We start from the raw sequence: 14152 nt of genomic DNA, 5'->3' as shown, positions 1-14152 counted from the left end.
TGTAGGACAACTCTCAATTACATGCCAGGGAGACAGAAAAGTGGGTGAAGAATTTATCTGACAGACAGCTCACCCAGCCAGAGACAGATATTCTTGCCAGGGGACTGAACTTTGTGGTTGCACCAAGTAGAATACCTCTGGTGGAGATGATCACAGCCACAGAATCAGCCATCCGCAACAACAAAATTAAAGAGGCTGAAGCAGAACAGCTCAGAGTCAAAGTTTCATCCTGCCTCAGCAATGCCAAACCACCACCTTCCAACATCAGTAGAGAGGAGAGGGATGCACTCACCACTCTTAGCAAGGACAAAAACATCATCATTCTCCCAGCAAACAAAGGAAGGTGCACAGTGATTTTGAACCAGAAAGACTATCATGAGAAAGTTATGACACTCCTTAGTGACTTAACCACTTATGAACCTCTGAAAAGAGATCCAGGAAGTGGTTACAAGAAGAAGTTAATAGATTGCCTGAACATTTTGGAGCAGGACAAGGCTATTGACCGTATTCTGTACCACAGACTGTACCCAGGGGAGGCCACACCTAGTCTGTATGGTTTACCTAAAATCCACAAACAAGGTGTATCTTTAAGACCTATTGAGAGCATGATTAACTCTGTCACTTACAATGTTTCCAAATATCTGGCGTCTGTACTCATCCCTTTAGTTGGCAGCTCAGAACACCACATACAGAACACCATGGACTTTGTGGACAAGGTGAGGGATGTCATCATGGAGACTGATGAAACAATGGTCTCTTTTGATGTCACATCACTCTTTACGTGCATTCCTGTTGATGATGCAGTAGAGGTGGTCAGTTTAAGATTAAAATCAGACACCACTCTGAGCAGCAGGACCACGCTTTCCACAGAACAACTGTGTCAACTCTTGAAACTGTGCCTGCAGTCAACCTACTTCACATATGGGGAGCAATATTATAGTCAGAAACATGGGTGTGCTATGGGGTCTCCAGTTTCTCCTATTGTTGCCAACCTGTACATGGAGGAGGTAGAAAAGAGAGCCTTGACGTCCTTTTCAGGGACACCACCAAGTCATTGGTTCAGGTATGTTGACGACACCTGGGTTAAAATCAAATCTCAGGAAGTCCAACATTTTACTGACCACATCAACTCTGTGGATAAATACATCAAGTTCACACGTGAAGATGTAACAAATGGCAATTTGGCTTTCTTGGACTGTGAGGTCTCAGTCTCTGATAGAGGACATTTGCAAACCGAGGTGTACCGCAAACCCACCCAAACAGACCAGTATTTGCAGTTTGACTCCCATCACCCTTTGGAGCACAAGTTAGGAGTCATCAGGACTCTGTACCACAGAGCAGATTGCGTCCCCACTAACTCAGGAGCCAGGCAGAAGGAGAAATCCTACACAAGACAGGCTCTAGAGCAATGTGGATATCCTAACTGGGCCTTCCTAAAAGAAGAAACCCAAATAGTACTCCAGTCAGCCAACAGGTGAAAAGGAGGAACCCAGACCCAGACTAGTGGTCATTCCGTATGTTGAGGGAGTATCAGAGAAACTGAGACGTTTATTTTCTAAACATAACGTCCCAGTGGCTTTTAAACCCCAAAATACATTACGGCAAAGACTGGTTCATCCCAAAGATCCAGTCCCCTGGCACAAACAGAGTAATATTGTATATGTTGTTCAGTGTCAGGAGGGTGATCAGTCTTACATCGGGGAAACTAAACAGCCACTGGCCAAAAGGATGGACCAGCACAGAAGATCAACATCAGGCCAGGACTCTGAGGTCTACACTCATCTCCAGGCCAGCGGTCACTCTTTCAGGGATGAAGATGTTCACATCCTGGACAGAGAGGAACGATGGTTTGAGAGAGGAGTAAAGGAGGCCATCTTTGTGAAAAGAAATTGTCCATCATTAAACAGGTGGAGTTGAAGTTGTCGCTGCAGTTTCTGTAGCACTAGTTTGTTTTCCGGGGTGGAGTTGCTAGCCCCACGCCCAACCCTCCTCCTTTTTCAGCCGGGCTTGGGACCGTCCTTGGCGGAGTTAAGAGTGGACCCAGCTGAAGAGAGCCGCCCAAAACAGAGTTCGTTGGCGGGGTGTTGTTGCAGCCCTATGCTCCACCAGGAGTCTACAGGAATAGAAGTAGAAGAAGAAACAGGTGGAGCCTCCGGGTTCAGTTGTCCCCCTCTTACAATGCTGTGATTGCTAGTATCACTCAGCCCCCTGTGAATAGTAAACAGCCATCAGTGTGCTAATGATCCATTGTTAGGCTGATGGTCCTTCTTGACCATGTGAGCAGCTGGTTCTGGTTGTCAGCAGCAAACTGGTTGATCCACTCTGAGAAGGTGCTATTTAAGAGACTGAGCTGAATACAGCACCTCAGACTGAGGAAGTCTCTCGGATGAGAGACGAAACGCATCTACATTTTTTTGCTTTGTTTTGTTTTTTGTTTTTTTGAATGTCCAGAGGACCAGATTGAACTTTTTTGGAGCATCCAAATGTCCATCATGTCCTGACCCAGCAGCAGCATAGCTGTGACGCCTCTCCGTCCCAAAATGCTTATAAACAATCAGGATCACAGAGATCGCCTTAGAATCTAGCTGTTTTTTTTGTTTCCTTTTTCTTTTAGCCATCCTATTTGTTATAAATAAATAAAAAACTGTAGTATGACTTTTTATAACTGTTTATTGTTGTCGCTGTTGTCCATTGTTGTCATCTTTCTTTGTTGAAATCAGGTCTCTCTTGTAAATGAGTCCTCGAGGCTCAATGAGATTTACCTGTAGAAATAAAGGTGAATGAAACATCCAGGCGGTCAGGATCACAGAGATCCAGGTGGTTGGAACCATGCTCTGACCATCTACATCCTGGTAGAAGACTTTTCAAAGCCTTTCTGGTGATCCTACATCACAATAAACTTATCAGACAAACTTAGCTCACCTTAGATACATTTTAAAAACTTCAACATAAACCAGTCCTAAGTCTGCCTTACAAAGTTTCACCAATTTTACTCATTAATTAGACCTTTGATTCAACATCATTTGATATTCTGTTAACTTTTGTCATGCATAATTTTCACCATATATATCAGATTATTTTTATAATAAAATACATAAAAATCAACTGAATTTGTGATTATTTTTGGCATATCTGTGTGTATTAATTGATTTGATATTCTTTAAACACGAGAAAAGAATTTCACGTTCAATTTACATTAATTTGGGGTAAGAGACTGGTTTTCCTCTCTAAGAGAGAGGTGGTGCCCAAAAACGAGGTTATTTGCATAATACATGCATATCATCCCTGGGCTGCCACCTTACCATGGTGGAGGGGTTTGAGTGTCCCAATGAGCCTAGGAGCTATGCTGTCAGGGGCTTCACGCTCCTAGTAGGGTCACCCAAGGCAGACAGGTCCTAGGTGAGGTACCAGACAAAGTGCAGCCCAAACATCCCTATGATGAGAAAAATAAATGGACGCGATGTTCCCTCGCCCGGACGTGGGTCACCGGGGCCACACTCTGGAGGTGGGGCATGCTGGCGAGCGCCTGGTGGCCGGGCTTTTACCTATGGAGCTTGGCCGGGCACAGCCTGAATAGGAGACGTGGGTCCCCCTTCTCATGGGCTCACCACCTGTGGGAGGGGCCAAAGGGGTTGGGTACAATGTGGAAAGGGGGGTGGCCTAGGGCGGGGACCTTTGCGGTCTGATCCTCGGCTACAGAAGCTGGCTATTGGGACGTGGAATGTCACCTCTGGTGGGGAAGGAGCCTGAGCTGGTGTGTGAGGCTGAGAGGCTCCAGCTAGAAATAGTCGAACTCACCCTCTACGCATGGCTCTGGCTCTGGAACCAGTTTCCTTGAGAGGGGCTGGACACTCTTCCACTCTGGAGTTGCCCCTGGTGAGAGGTGCCGAGCAGGAGTGGGCATACTTATTGACCCCCAACTTGGTGCCTGTGTGTTGGGGTTCACCCCAGTGAATGAGAGGGTGGCCTCCCTCCACCTACGTGTGGGGGGATGGGTTCTGACTGTCGTTTGTGCTTATGCACAAAACGGCAGCTCAGATTACCCACCCTTTTGGAGTCCCTGGAGGGGGTACTGGAGAGTGCACCTCCTGGGGACTCCCTTGTTCTACTGGGGGACTTCAATGCTCATGTGGGCAATTACAGTGAGAACTGGAGGGGTGTGGTTGTGAGGAGGGGTGTGGTTGTGAGTAACGGCCCCCCTGATCAGAACCCAAGTGGTAATCTGTTGTTGGACTTCTGTGCTCATCATAGATTGTCCATAACAAACACCATGTTCAAGCATAAGGGTGTCCATATGTGCTCTTGGCCCCAGGACACCCTAGGCCGCAGTTCGATGATTGACTTTGTTGTTGTCTCATCTGATCTGCGGCTTTATGTCTTGGACACTCGGGTGAAGAGAGGGGCGGGGCTGTCCACTTACTTCTACCTGGTGGTGAGTTGGCTCCGATGGTGGGGGAGGATGACGGTCAGACTTGGCAGGCCCAAATATATTGTGAGGGTTTGGGGAACGTCTGGCAGAGTCTCCTGTGAGACGGAGCTTTATCTCCCACCTCTGGGAGAATTTCGAACATGTTCTGGGGGAGGTAGGGGACATCGAGTCTGAGTGGGCCATGTTCCGTGCCTCTATTGTCGAGAAAGCTTACCGGAGCTGTGGCTGCAAGGTTGTTTGTGCCTGTCACGGCAGCAACCCTCGAACCTGGTGGTGGACACTAACGGTGAGGGATGCTGTCAGGCTGAAGATGGAGTCCTATCGGGCCTTTTTGGCCTGTGGGACCCCGGAAGCAGCTGAGTACCGGCAGTCCAAACGACATTCGGCTTGGGTGGTCATTGAGGCAAAAACTCGGGTGTGGGAGGAGTTCGGAGAGGCCATTGAGAATGACTTCCGCACGACTTAGAGGCGATTCTGGTCCACCATCTGAGGTCTCAGGGGGGAAAGCGGTACACCACCAACACTGTTTATAGTGGAGGTGGTGTGCTGCCAATCTCAACTTGAGATGTCATGGGTCGGTGGGCAGAATATTTCGAAGACCTCCTCAACCCCACCGGCACGTCTTCCACTGAGGAAGCGGAGCCTGGGGATTTTGGGTCGGGCCGAGGTGGTTAAAAAGCTCCTCGGTGGCAGGGCCCCAGGGGTGGGTGAGATTCGCCCGGAGTTCCTTAAGGCTCTGGATGTTGTAGGGTTGTGTTGGCTTACGCAACTCTGCCATATTGTGTGGACATTGGGGGAAGTTCCCCTGGATTGGCAGACCGGGGTGGTGGTCCCCCTATTCAAAAAGGGGGACCATAGAGTTTGTTCCAACTATAGGGAGATCACACTCTTAAGCCTCCCTGGTAAGGTCTATTCGGGGGTTCTGGAGAGGAGGGTCCGTCGGATAGTTGAACCTCGGATTCAGGAGGAGCAGTGCTGTTTTCATCCTGGTCGTGGACACTGGACCAGCTCTACACTCTCAGCAGGGTCCTGGAGGGTGCGTTTGTGTTTGCCCAACCAGTCTACATGTGCTTTGTGGACTTGGAGAAGGCGTTCGACCGCATTTCTCGGGGAACCCTGTGGGGGGTACTCTGGGATGGTGTACCAGTCCCTTTGATATGGGCTGTTAGGTCCCTGTATGACCGGTGTCCGAGCCTGGTCCGCATTGCCAGCAGTAAGTCAGGCTTGTTCCCAGTGGGAGTTGAACTCCACCAAGGTTGTCCTTTGTCACTGATTCTGTTCATAACTTTTATGGACAGAATTTCTAGGTGCAGCCAAGATGTTGAGGGGATCCGTTTTTGTGGCCTTAGGTTCGCATCTCTGCTTTTTGCAGATGATGTGGTCCTATTGGCTTCATCAGATCGTGATCTACAGCTTTCGCTGGAGCGGTTCACAGCAGAGTGTGACACAGCCGGGATTAAGATCAGTTCCTCCAAATCCGAGGCCATGGTCTTGAGCCAGAAAACGGTAGAGTGCTCTCTCCGGGTCAGGGAGGAGGTCCTGCCCCAAGTGGAGGAGTTCAAGTATCTTGGGGTCTTGTTCACGAATGAGGGAAAAATGGAACGCAAGATTGATAGGTGGATAGGTGCAGCGTCTGCAGTGAAGCGGGCACTGTACAGGTCTGTCGTGGTGAAGAGAGAGCTTTGTCAAAAGGCGAAGCTCTCAATTTACCGATCGATCTACGTTCCTACCCTCATCTATGGTCATGAGCTTTGGGTTATGACCGAAAGAACGAGATCTCGGATACAAGCGGCCGAAATGAGTTTTCTCCGCAGGGTGTCTGGGCTCTCCCTTAGAGATAGGGTGAGAAGCTCGATCATCCGGGAGGGACTCAGAGTAGAGCCGCTGCTTCTCCACATCGAGAGGAGCCAGTTGAGGTGGCTTGGGCATCTGGTTAGGATGCCTCTTGGAAACCTCCCTGGTGAGGTGTTCCAGACACGTCCCACCAGGAGGAGGCCCAGAGGAAGACCCAGGACAAGCTGGAGGGAATGTTTATCAGCTGGCCTGGGAATGCCTCGGGATTCCCTTGGTGGAGCTGGACCTAGTGGCTGGGGAGAGGGAAGTCTGGGCCTCCCTACAGAACTTTTACATCCCTACACACCGATCAGAGCTCTGAGGTCCTGTGATCAAGGCCTGCTGACTGTCTGCCAGACAAAATTGAAAACTAAAGGAGATAGAGCCTTTTCTTCCATGGCTCCAAGACTCTTGAACTCTCTTCCTCAAACTTTTCGATCACTGGAATCGGTGATTTATTTTAAAAGTCAGCTAAAAACTTATCTTTTTAAATCTGCTTTTGCCTGAATTTGTTTTTTGCTTTTGTTTATCTGATTTGTTGAAGCGTTTTGTGATTTTTTTTATCTTAAGAAGCGCTATATAAATAAAGTTTTACTTACTTACTTAAGGCTGCTACCCCCACAACCCGATCCCGGATAAGAGGAAGAAAATGGATGGCTGGATGGATGGATGTTTTATGAGCTTAACTCATAACTGATAATTAACAATATATTTACACCAAGTATAAAACTGTTTCAGGGATGGTAGAACTGATGCTGATGCTTTTCAGGTTCCATCACAATGAGATTTATCAGTGAATTTAAAACATACTCTGTGTGTAATGGTCATTTGATGAAATGATTCGATGTGTAAGTTTCACTCTCTGTCTTCAGACAATATGTTCTCCAGCTCCGTTAGGACTGATGGACACATTTCACACCTGAACACATCGATCTGCCAGCCAGAGCCCACCTCCTTCCTCATGGTGTTTAACTCGTGTAAAATTGTTAAATGGACGATCCAGTCATCTGTAAATTGTATCCAAGAATGATCCAGAATTGGAGGTCGATGAACTTTTGATGTTGTCCTTATTGTCCCACAAACTAGTGTTGTGTTTGAGGTCTGCCTGTAAATGTAATGACCACTGATGTTGACAACTAACCGTTCAAACACTTCCAAAGCCTTGGTATAATTCTTCTGAAAAGGTTCAAAGCATTTTAATCTTAGTGTAAATGACTTTATAGCTTTAATTAAAAAGAAACTCTCAATATTTTGATGTTTAGTAAATAAAAATGACTTTGGGAATCCTAACTGAGCTAAAACAAAAAGGTTTGGTTGGTTTATTGTCAGACATCGAGAAAACCTGGTTGTGTCTTATTCCAGTGTGTGTTGTCATGTACATGACATGCTCACGTTGTGTTTTTAATAATTAACGTCCTCCTGTCTTTCTGTTTTTGCTGACGGTGTGTACATGTTGTCGTGGCAGAGTTTGTCCTACATGTTGCATCTGCTTGGATTGAATGGATTCAAGTGATGCTCACGCAGAATGCTAATGACATCGCTGACACTCAGTTTAATTGCTGTGAAAAGTGTTTAAAACATGTAATTCCTAATTTTGAATTTATCATAATAACCTGTGGCGGTGAGGGAGCAACATACGGGAACAGAATCTTTCCTGCCCTTCGCCCTTGTAGAAGCCCTCCCGGCTGTTTCTGCATCTCCTGATTAGATTCAGAGTCTACCTCGGTGTGCAACTTCATTAAAATCTATTTAAATCAACTTCAATGGCAAAGTGCTGCTTCTGACAGGATGTTCCAGCAGAAGGCTCTGGGAACATCATTAGTGCGTGCGTGATATTTCCTCTAAGTTTAGATAATGAGCTCCTTCATGTGTCAGCACCCTCTGCTGACTGAGTATATGTTGGTGAAATGTGTCTGACAGGCTGAACCTTCATGAACTTGTTTTATTCCTCACATCAGCAGCCAGCCAGATGTTCCTTCTTCTAAGAGGCCCTGCAGGTAGACCTGCTGTCTGGGTCCTACTGAACGCTCCACCTGAAAAGTGAAGGTTTCAGATGAAGCACCGTCAAAGCACATAACTATACTATTATATTATTATTGGGATTGCTGTGATTACTATAGCACATTATTCCAGTTCTGGCCTCCCTTCACTGGCTCCCAGTTCACGGTCTAAATCATTTAAAAATGCTTCTGTAGGTTTTAAATCTCTGAACACTTCTGCCTCCTCCTACCTCACTGATCTGCTGCAGCCATATGTCCCACAGTCTGAGGTCAGAACAGATGTTTGACTGGTTCCACGCACTCATTTTAAGCTCAGAGGCGACAGAACCTTCTCTGTTGCAGGTCCAAGACTGGACTGAGTTACCACTGCAGGTCAGGCAGGCTCCCTCTCACTGTTTTTACGTCTCGTTTGAAAAAACACTTTTATTCTCTGGTTTTTGTGTGAGTTGTTTTTACCTGTGTGTGTTCTACAGTGTTAGTCATTTAGTTCTTTTCCTCTGTGGATCTATGGATTATATGAGGTGTGCAGCCCTTTGGCTGGCCTTGTTGCTGTTTATGATCTTTATAAATAAAGTGCTGGGGTATAGCTCGGCGGCTAAGCGACCCATTAGCAGTGAAGCATCTCTGAACGGAGCTCAGCTCTTCAGCTTTTAGTAAACATGTATGTCTTTGTTGAAAATTATGCTTACGATGTGATTTCACCCTGAACGTGCATGTGTGCACATACATGCTAACTCACAGTACAGAATGCTGTTTTTTGTATTTTTCATGTTTTCACGCTGTGGTGTCCCATTTAGTGTTGGCTGGTCTTGTATTAAAGGCCTCTTTGTGTTGGGTGACGACCACCACGTGGCTGCATCGCAAAAACACTCCACAAAGTTCACTGCTCAATAGTTTTGACCTTACAAGGTCTGAACAAGCAGATCCCATCGCTTAGGGATGAAAATTGCATTAAAATACGAAACAAAAACCTGTTGGGTTGTAAAGTGAAGTAGAGCAGAAATCCTAAAAGCAGGAACATGTCTGTGTTGGTTTTACCATAAACATCTGCTAAGTTCATGGCTCAAACCAATGCAGACATGTTCCTCTACCATTCTAGTTTTCTACATCACTTTACAACCAGCTGTTTTTTGTTTAGTTTTTTAATGCCATTTTCTTTCATTTATTCTTTTTAATTTACGTTTCTTTTACGATAGTCTGTTGTCTTTGTTGTCATCACTCTGTTAATTCAGGTCTCTGTTGTTCAGGAGTCCTCGAGGCTCAATGAGACTCACCTGTACAAATAAAGGTTGAATGAACAGTGGACAGGCGTTACTCTGTGGAGAACAACATGGGGAGGTTTTTATTTTTTATTTCTTTGTTTGAGGCAGCATGAGTGGAGTGAGCAGGGGTGGAGCCAGGGGGTGGCCAATGAGGGCCTTGGCCCCCATATATGGATCTTCAGCTATCACAATCATTTGAGTAAGTTAAAGCAATATAAAATAAGAAAGCATAGTTTACTCAAATGACACAGGTTTACATTTATGTATGGCAGCAGCCATCTTGGATTTTGATTTGACATCCAATTTTTGATGAGACTTTTTCTTATGCCTGGATGCAACCACAGACTAAGAAAGAAGCCAGCACATTTTAATTTTTTTAATTATCTGATCACAAGGTTTATATATACACGTATATGGTGACAGCCATCTTGGATTTTGACGTGACAACCCACATTTTTAAAGGAACATTTTTTACATCTTCTTACATCTATTTCTTAATGTCTGTCATGGAAATGAATATTTCTTATATGACCCCTACACATAACAAATTGGTATATGCCCTTGCAACTATTTCAGTATTTCTAATTTAGTTCTAAAATGTTGAAGTATTTTTGTTTGTTTCTGTTCAGATCTCTGCTGGTCCATTTGGAGAATGGCTACTTGATGAAAGGCCTGGACCAGCTCTGTTCACATTTGCACTTTTATCATAAATATGTCGACAACATCTACAACGCCAAAACAATGCTTGAGGTGAGAACACGACGTAGTGTGAAAATGACACATTTGACAACACATTTTGTTCCGTCGTGCGCCTCTTTACGCTGGAGGTGCGGTTTGTCTGGTGACGTTTTATTATCGCCTGCCGCTCAAGGTGAAAGGACGAAAATGTCTTTGCTTGTGTGTTTGTTAGCAAAATAACTCATGAACCACTGGACAGATTTTGATGGAACTTGTAGAAAATAATAGTTTGGTGTTGGACATATTCAGAAGATTATGATTTGCTGTTTAGGGAAGGAATTTTTTTTCTTGCTCTCTGTGAAGGCGAACACTTTTCCTCCCGCTCCTTCTCCTGCTTCTGCTCTTTGTCCTGTGAACCTTTCAGAGCCTTCCTTTGCATATCTTCCAAATTGTAAATTATGGATCTGGTCAGCTGGTCTCTCAACACAATTGATCAAATTTTCTCGATGAGAAGACAGAGTGAAGGAGAGCCCTCCTGCCCCGACGGGACACTGGCAGCCGGATACATGATGAATACCCGAGGGCAGTGGAAGATCGTGTGTCTGTCCGTACTGTCGGTCGAGGATGTTGAAGATGCGTACATAATTGGATATTAACAGGATTTCTGCTTTTTGGAGTTGGTGGTTACCTGGCATATCGACAAATTAACAAACATCAGCAGCTGTTCTGGACATTATGAAGCTGCCTGACCTGTGTGAAGGAATGTGCCGTGATGTCAACACTCACTCTGACGCTGTGTGAGCTGAGCCGTGAGCTGGATGTGATTTCTGCTGACAATCACTGGACACTTGTGGCTCCTCAATTCAATTCAGTTTATTTCTAAAGCTCCAAGTCACAACAGAAGTCGTCTCAGGGACTGAACAGAAACATTCATGTATAAAATAATAATTTAACAGAAACATTCATGTATAAAATAATAATTTAACATTATTTATCTGAGGAGCAGCTTTGAGTTGAACTCTCATCTTGAACAAGCATGAAGGCGACAGTGGAAAGAAAAACTCCCTCATGAGGAAGAAACCTTTAGCAGAACCAGGATCAGGACAAGAGGACCATCTGCTTCGACCGGCTGGCTTTGGTAGGAATAGATACACAATGGCAGGTCAAGAATCACATGTTCAGATAGAAATAGTATCAAATGAAAACTATTCAATTTTAACAATTCATTTAAGGAAATGAGGTCAATTTGTCCTCTAGTAGTCTAAGTCTATAGCAGCATAACAAGCTGACCCTAACTATAGGATTTATCAAAAAGGAAAGTCTTAATCCCAGTCTTAAAACTGGACAATGTGTCAGCCTCATGGACAGAAACTGGAAGTTGGTTCCACAAGAGAGGAGCCTGAGAACTGGAAGATCTTCCTCCCATTCTGCTGCTGGAAACTCTAGGAACCACAAGTAAACCTGCAGTCTGAGAGTGAAGTGCTCTGTTAGTAAAATATGGAACAATAAGATCTGTAATATAAGATGGAGCTAGGTTGTTGAGAGCTTTGTAGGTTAGAAGTAATATTTTGAATTCTATTCTGGATTTGACAGGGAGCCAATGGAGAGAAGCTAAAACTGGAGATATATGATCTCTCCCAGTAACTCCAGTTAAGACTCTGTCAGCAGCATGTTGGATCAACTGAAGACGTTTTAAAGAAGTATTTGGACACCCAGATAATAAACCATTGCAATAGTCCAGTCTAGACGTGACAAATGCATGGACCAGTTTTTCTGCATCATCTTTAGATCAGATGTTTGTTTGTTCTTTTAATGCCGGACAGGTCAAGGGAGAGAGAGAGAAGAAAAAAACCCATTTCTAAATCCTAATGAATCTTGCTGGTGGGAAAAAATTGACCTTGGAGAAGTTATAAGCTTGACTTGGTGGAACTGACCACAAATTTATCTGTTTGGAGTCACCATCGAGATGTTCCAGTGACACTTTAAAGGCAGATTGAAATTAATGGTGTCGGCCTGACCCAAAACAACTGCTGTTATCTCAGTCTGGCTCCTCCGTGTCCGCCTTGGAAGCTGACTATCTCAAATTCTCCCGAACATTATGTGAACAAGATGCTCTGCCCCCCCGCCCTTCCCCACGGACATCTATGGACCTGTCTGGAACAGTGTTCACAGACTTGGTTACAAATGCGCACATGCATACACTAATTTGCACAGCTCACACTCCCCTCAACACACCGTCTCCTTTTGCCACCCCTCACTCCTTATCATCACTCCCACTTCACCCTCACCCACTCCACATGCATTTTATTTTGTGATCTGTGCGTTGCTTTTTTTGTGCTGAGTTTTTCTTTCCCAATGTCACACCGTGTCTTGTCAGGGACACAGTGTGAGATGTGATTTTTTTTTTAAATTTAAAAAAATTTTTTTTTACCTCTTTCCTTGTGTTCCCTTTTTCTTATCTAATGAAAAAAGGCAGTGCCTCTCATGAGGCTGCAGCCTCAGGCACCCGTCTACCCATGTCTGTTTTTTGGTTGTGTTTTCTTCAACGGGTTGTACTGAAATGAAATCTTGTTGTGCTTCAGTACAATGACAATAAAGGCTGATTCTGATAATTGTAGTGTTAATATTCATTAGAGCTCAATGTGAAACAATACCTTGTCCTCTGCTTCCTCAGATCCAGCTGAAGAAAAACAAGGCCTTCATACGTTTCAAGAAACTACAAGAAGCTCGACCGGAGTTCAACAACCAAAAGCTGGAGGACTTACTTCGAACGCCCCTTCAGCGAATAAAGCAGTAAGTCTTCTGAATTTAATTACTGCCCACTGTTCTTGTCTAGCTCACATTTTCTTAAATGTATTTATTTAAAATATTTGTTTTATTTAAATGTATTTACTTAAATTTATCTCGCATTTTAAATGTATCCTTAATAGACTTCAGCAGTTTTAGTAAATTCAGCTCCTCCTCCCAGTCTGGTGGGCAATCAATTGATCGACTGATCGATTATGGGGTTTATTATGGGGATTGCAACTGAACGAACTACAAACATTTGGCTGAATCAAACCGTTTCGACCTCAGAACCAACTAAAGAGTTTAGATTCTGTGCCAAAATGCACCGTGAATGTTTATCTGAATGACTGCTGAAGTTAGCTGAAACAGCTTAAACTGAGTGGCTAAAGGTACGAAGCAGAACAATGGACAAAAGTAGCAAAACGCTACTAAATGCTAAAATAGGCAAAGCACTAAACACACAAACTACAGGTAGTGAAAGGCTTGTTAAAAGTAGTAAATGGAAAAAAGAACGTAAATAAGTTAAAATTATAAAAACAAAACACTAAAAGTTAAAAATACCCAAACTAGTTAAACCTGAAAGAACATTAAACCAAATATAAAAGTTCAGAAAACACTAGCTAAAAGATCAAGTTGAAGTTCTTTATTGTCGTTTGCATCACATGTGGTACATAAGGTGGAACAAATTTCTGTACTCAAGATCCCAGTTACATCCAAAAATAACAAAAATATAAAGTAAAAAAGAAACGGTATACAAGGATCTAAGACAGGGGTCTGCAACCTGTGGCTCTTTGCTCCCCCTGCAGCTGCTCTTTGTTCCCTCTGCAGCTGCTCTTTGGTCCCTCTGCAGCTGCTCTTTGTTCCCTCTGCAGCTGCTCTTTGGTCCCTCTGCAGCTGCTCTTTGGTCCCTCTGCAGCTGCTCTTTGTTCCCTCTGCAGCTGCTCTTTGTTCCCTCTGCAGCTGCTCTTTGTTCCCTCTGCAGCTGCTCTTTGTTCCCTCTGCAGCCGCTCTTTGGTCCCTCTGCAGCTGCTCTTTGGTCCCTCTGCAGCTGCTCTTTGGTCCCTCTGCAGCCACTCTTTGGTCCCTCTGCAGCAGCTCTTTGTTCCCTCTGCAGCTGCTCTTTGGTCCCTCTGCAGCTGCTCTTTGTTCCCTCTGCAGCTGCT

The 14152-nt window shown here is 44.7% G+C and overlaps 1 protein-coding gene across 1 annotated transcript in view; it reads left to right on the top strand.

The window, feature by feature from the left end:
- Window positions 1-1857: 1857 nt before the first annotated feature.
- Window positions 1858-14152, top strand: part of arhgef39 (Rho guanine nucleotide exchange factor (GEF) 39) — a gene marked incomplete at its 5' end in the record, with an annotated part of 84143 nt that continues 71848 nt past the window's right edge. The window contains 3 exons of the mRNA XM_037696093.1: window positions 1858-1907; window positions 10154-10274; window positions 12877-12995. Coding sequence (XP_037552021.1) covers window positions 1858-1907; window positions 10154-10274; window positions 12877-12995 — 290 coding nt within the window. The remainder of the gene's footprint in view (window positions 1908-10153; window positions 10275-12876; window positions 12996-14152) is intronic.

The sequence above is a fragment of the Nematolebias whitei genome, chromosome 22 (genome assembly GCF_014905685.2).
Source record: "Nematolebias whitei isolate Nwh7 chromosome 22, NemWhi1, whole genome shotgun sequence".
Lineage (NCBI taxonomy): Eukaryota > Metazoa > Chordata > Actinopteri > Cyprinodontiformes > Rivulidae > Nematolebias > Nematolebias whitei.
Note: the sequence above shows the minus strand (reverse complement) of the source record. Positions and strands in the feature narration are given on the sequence as shown.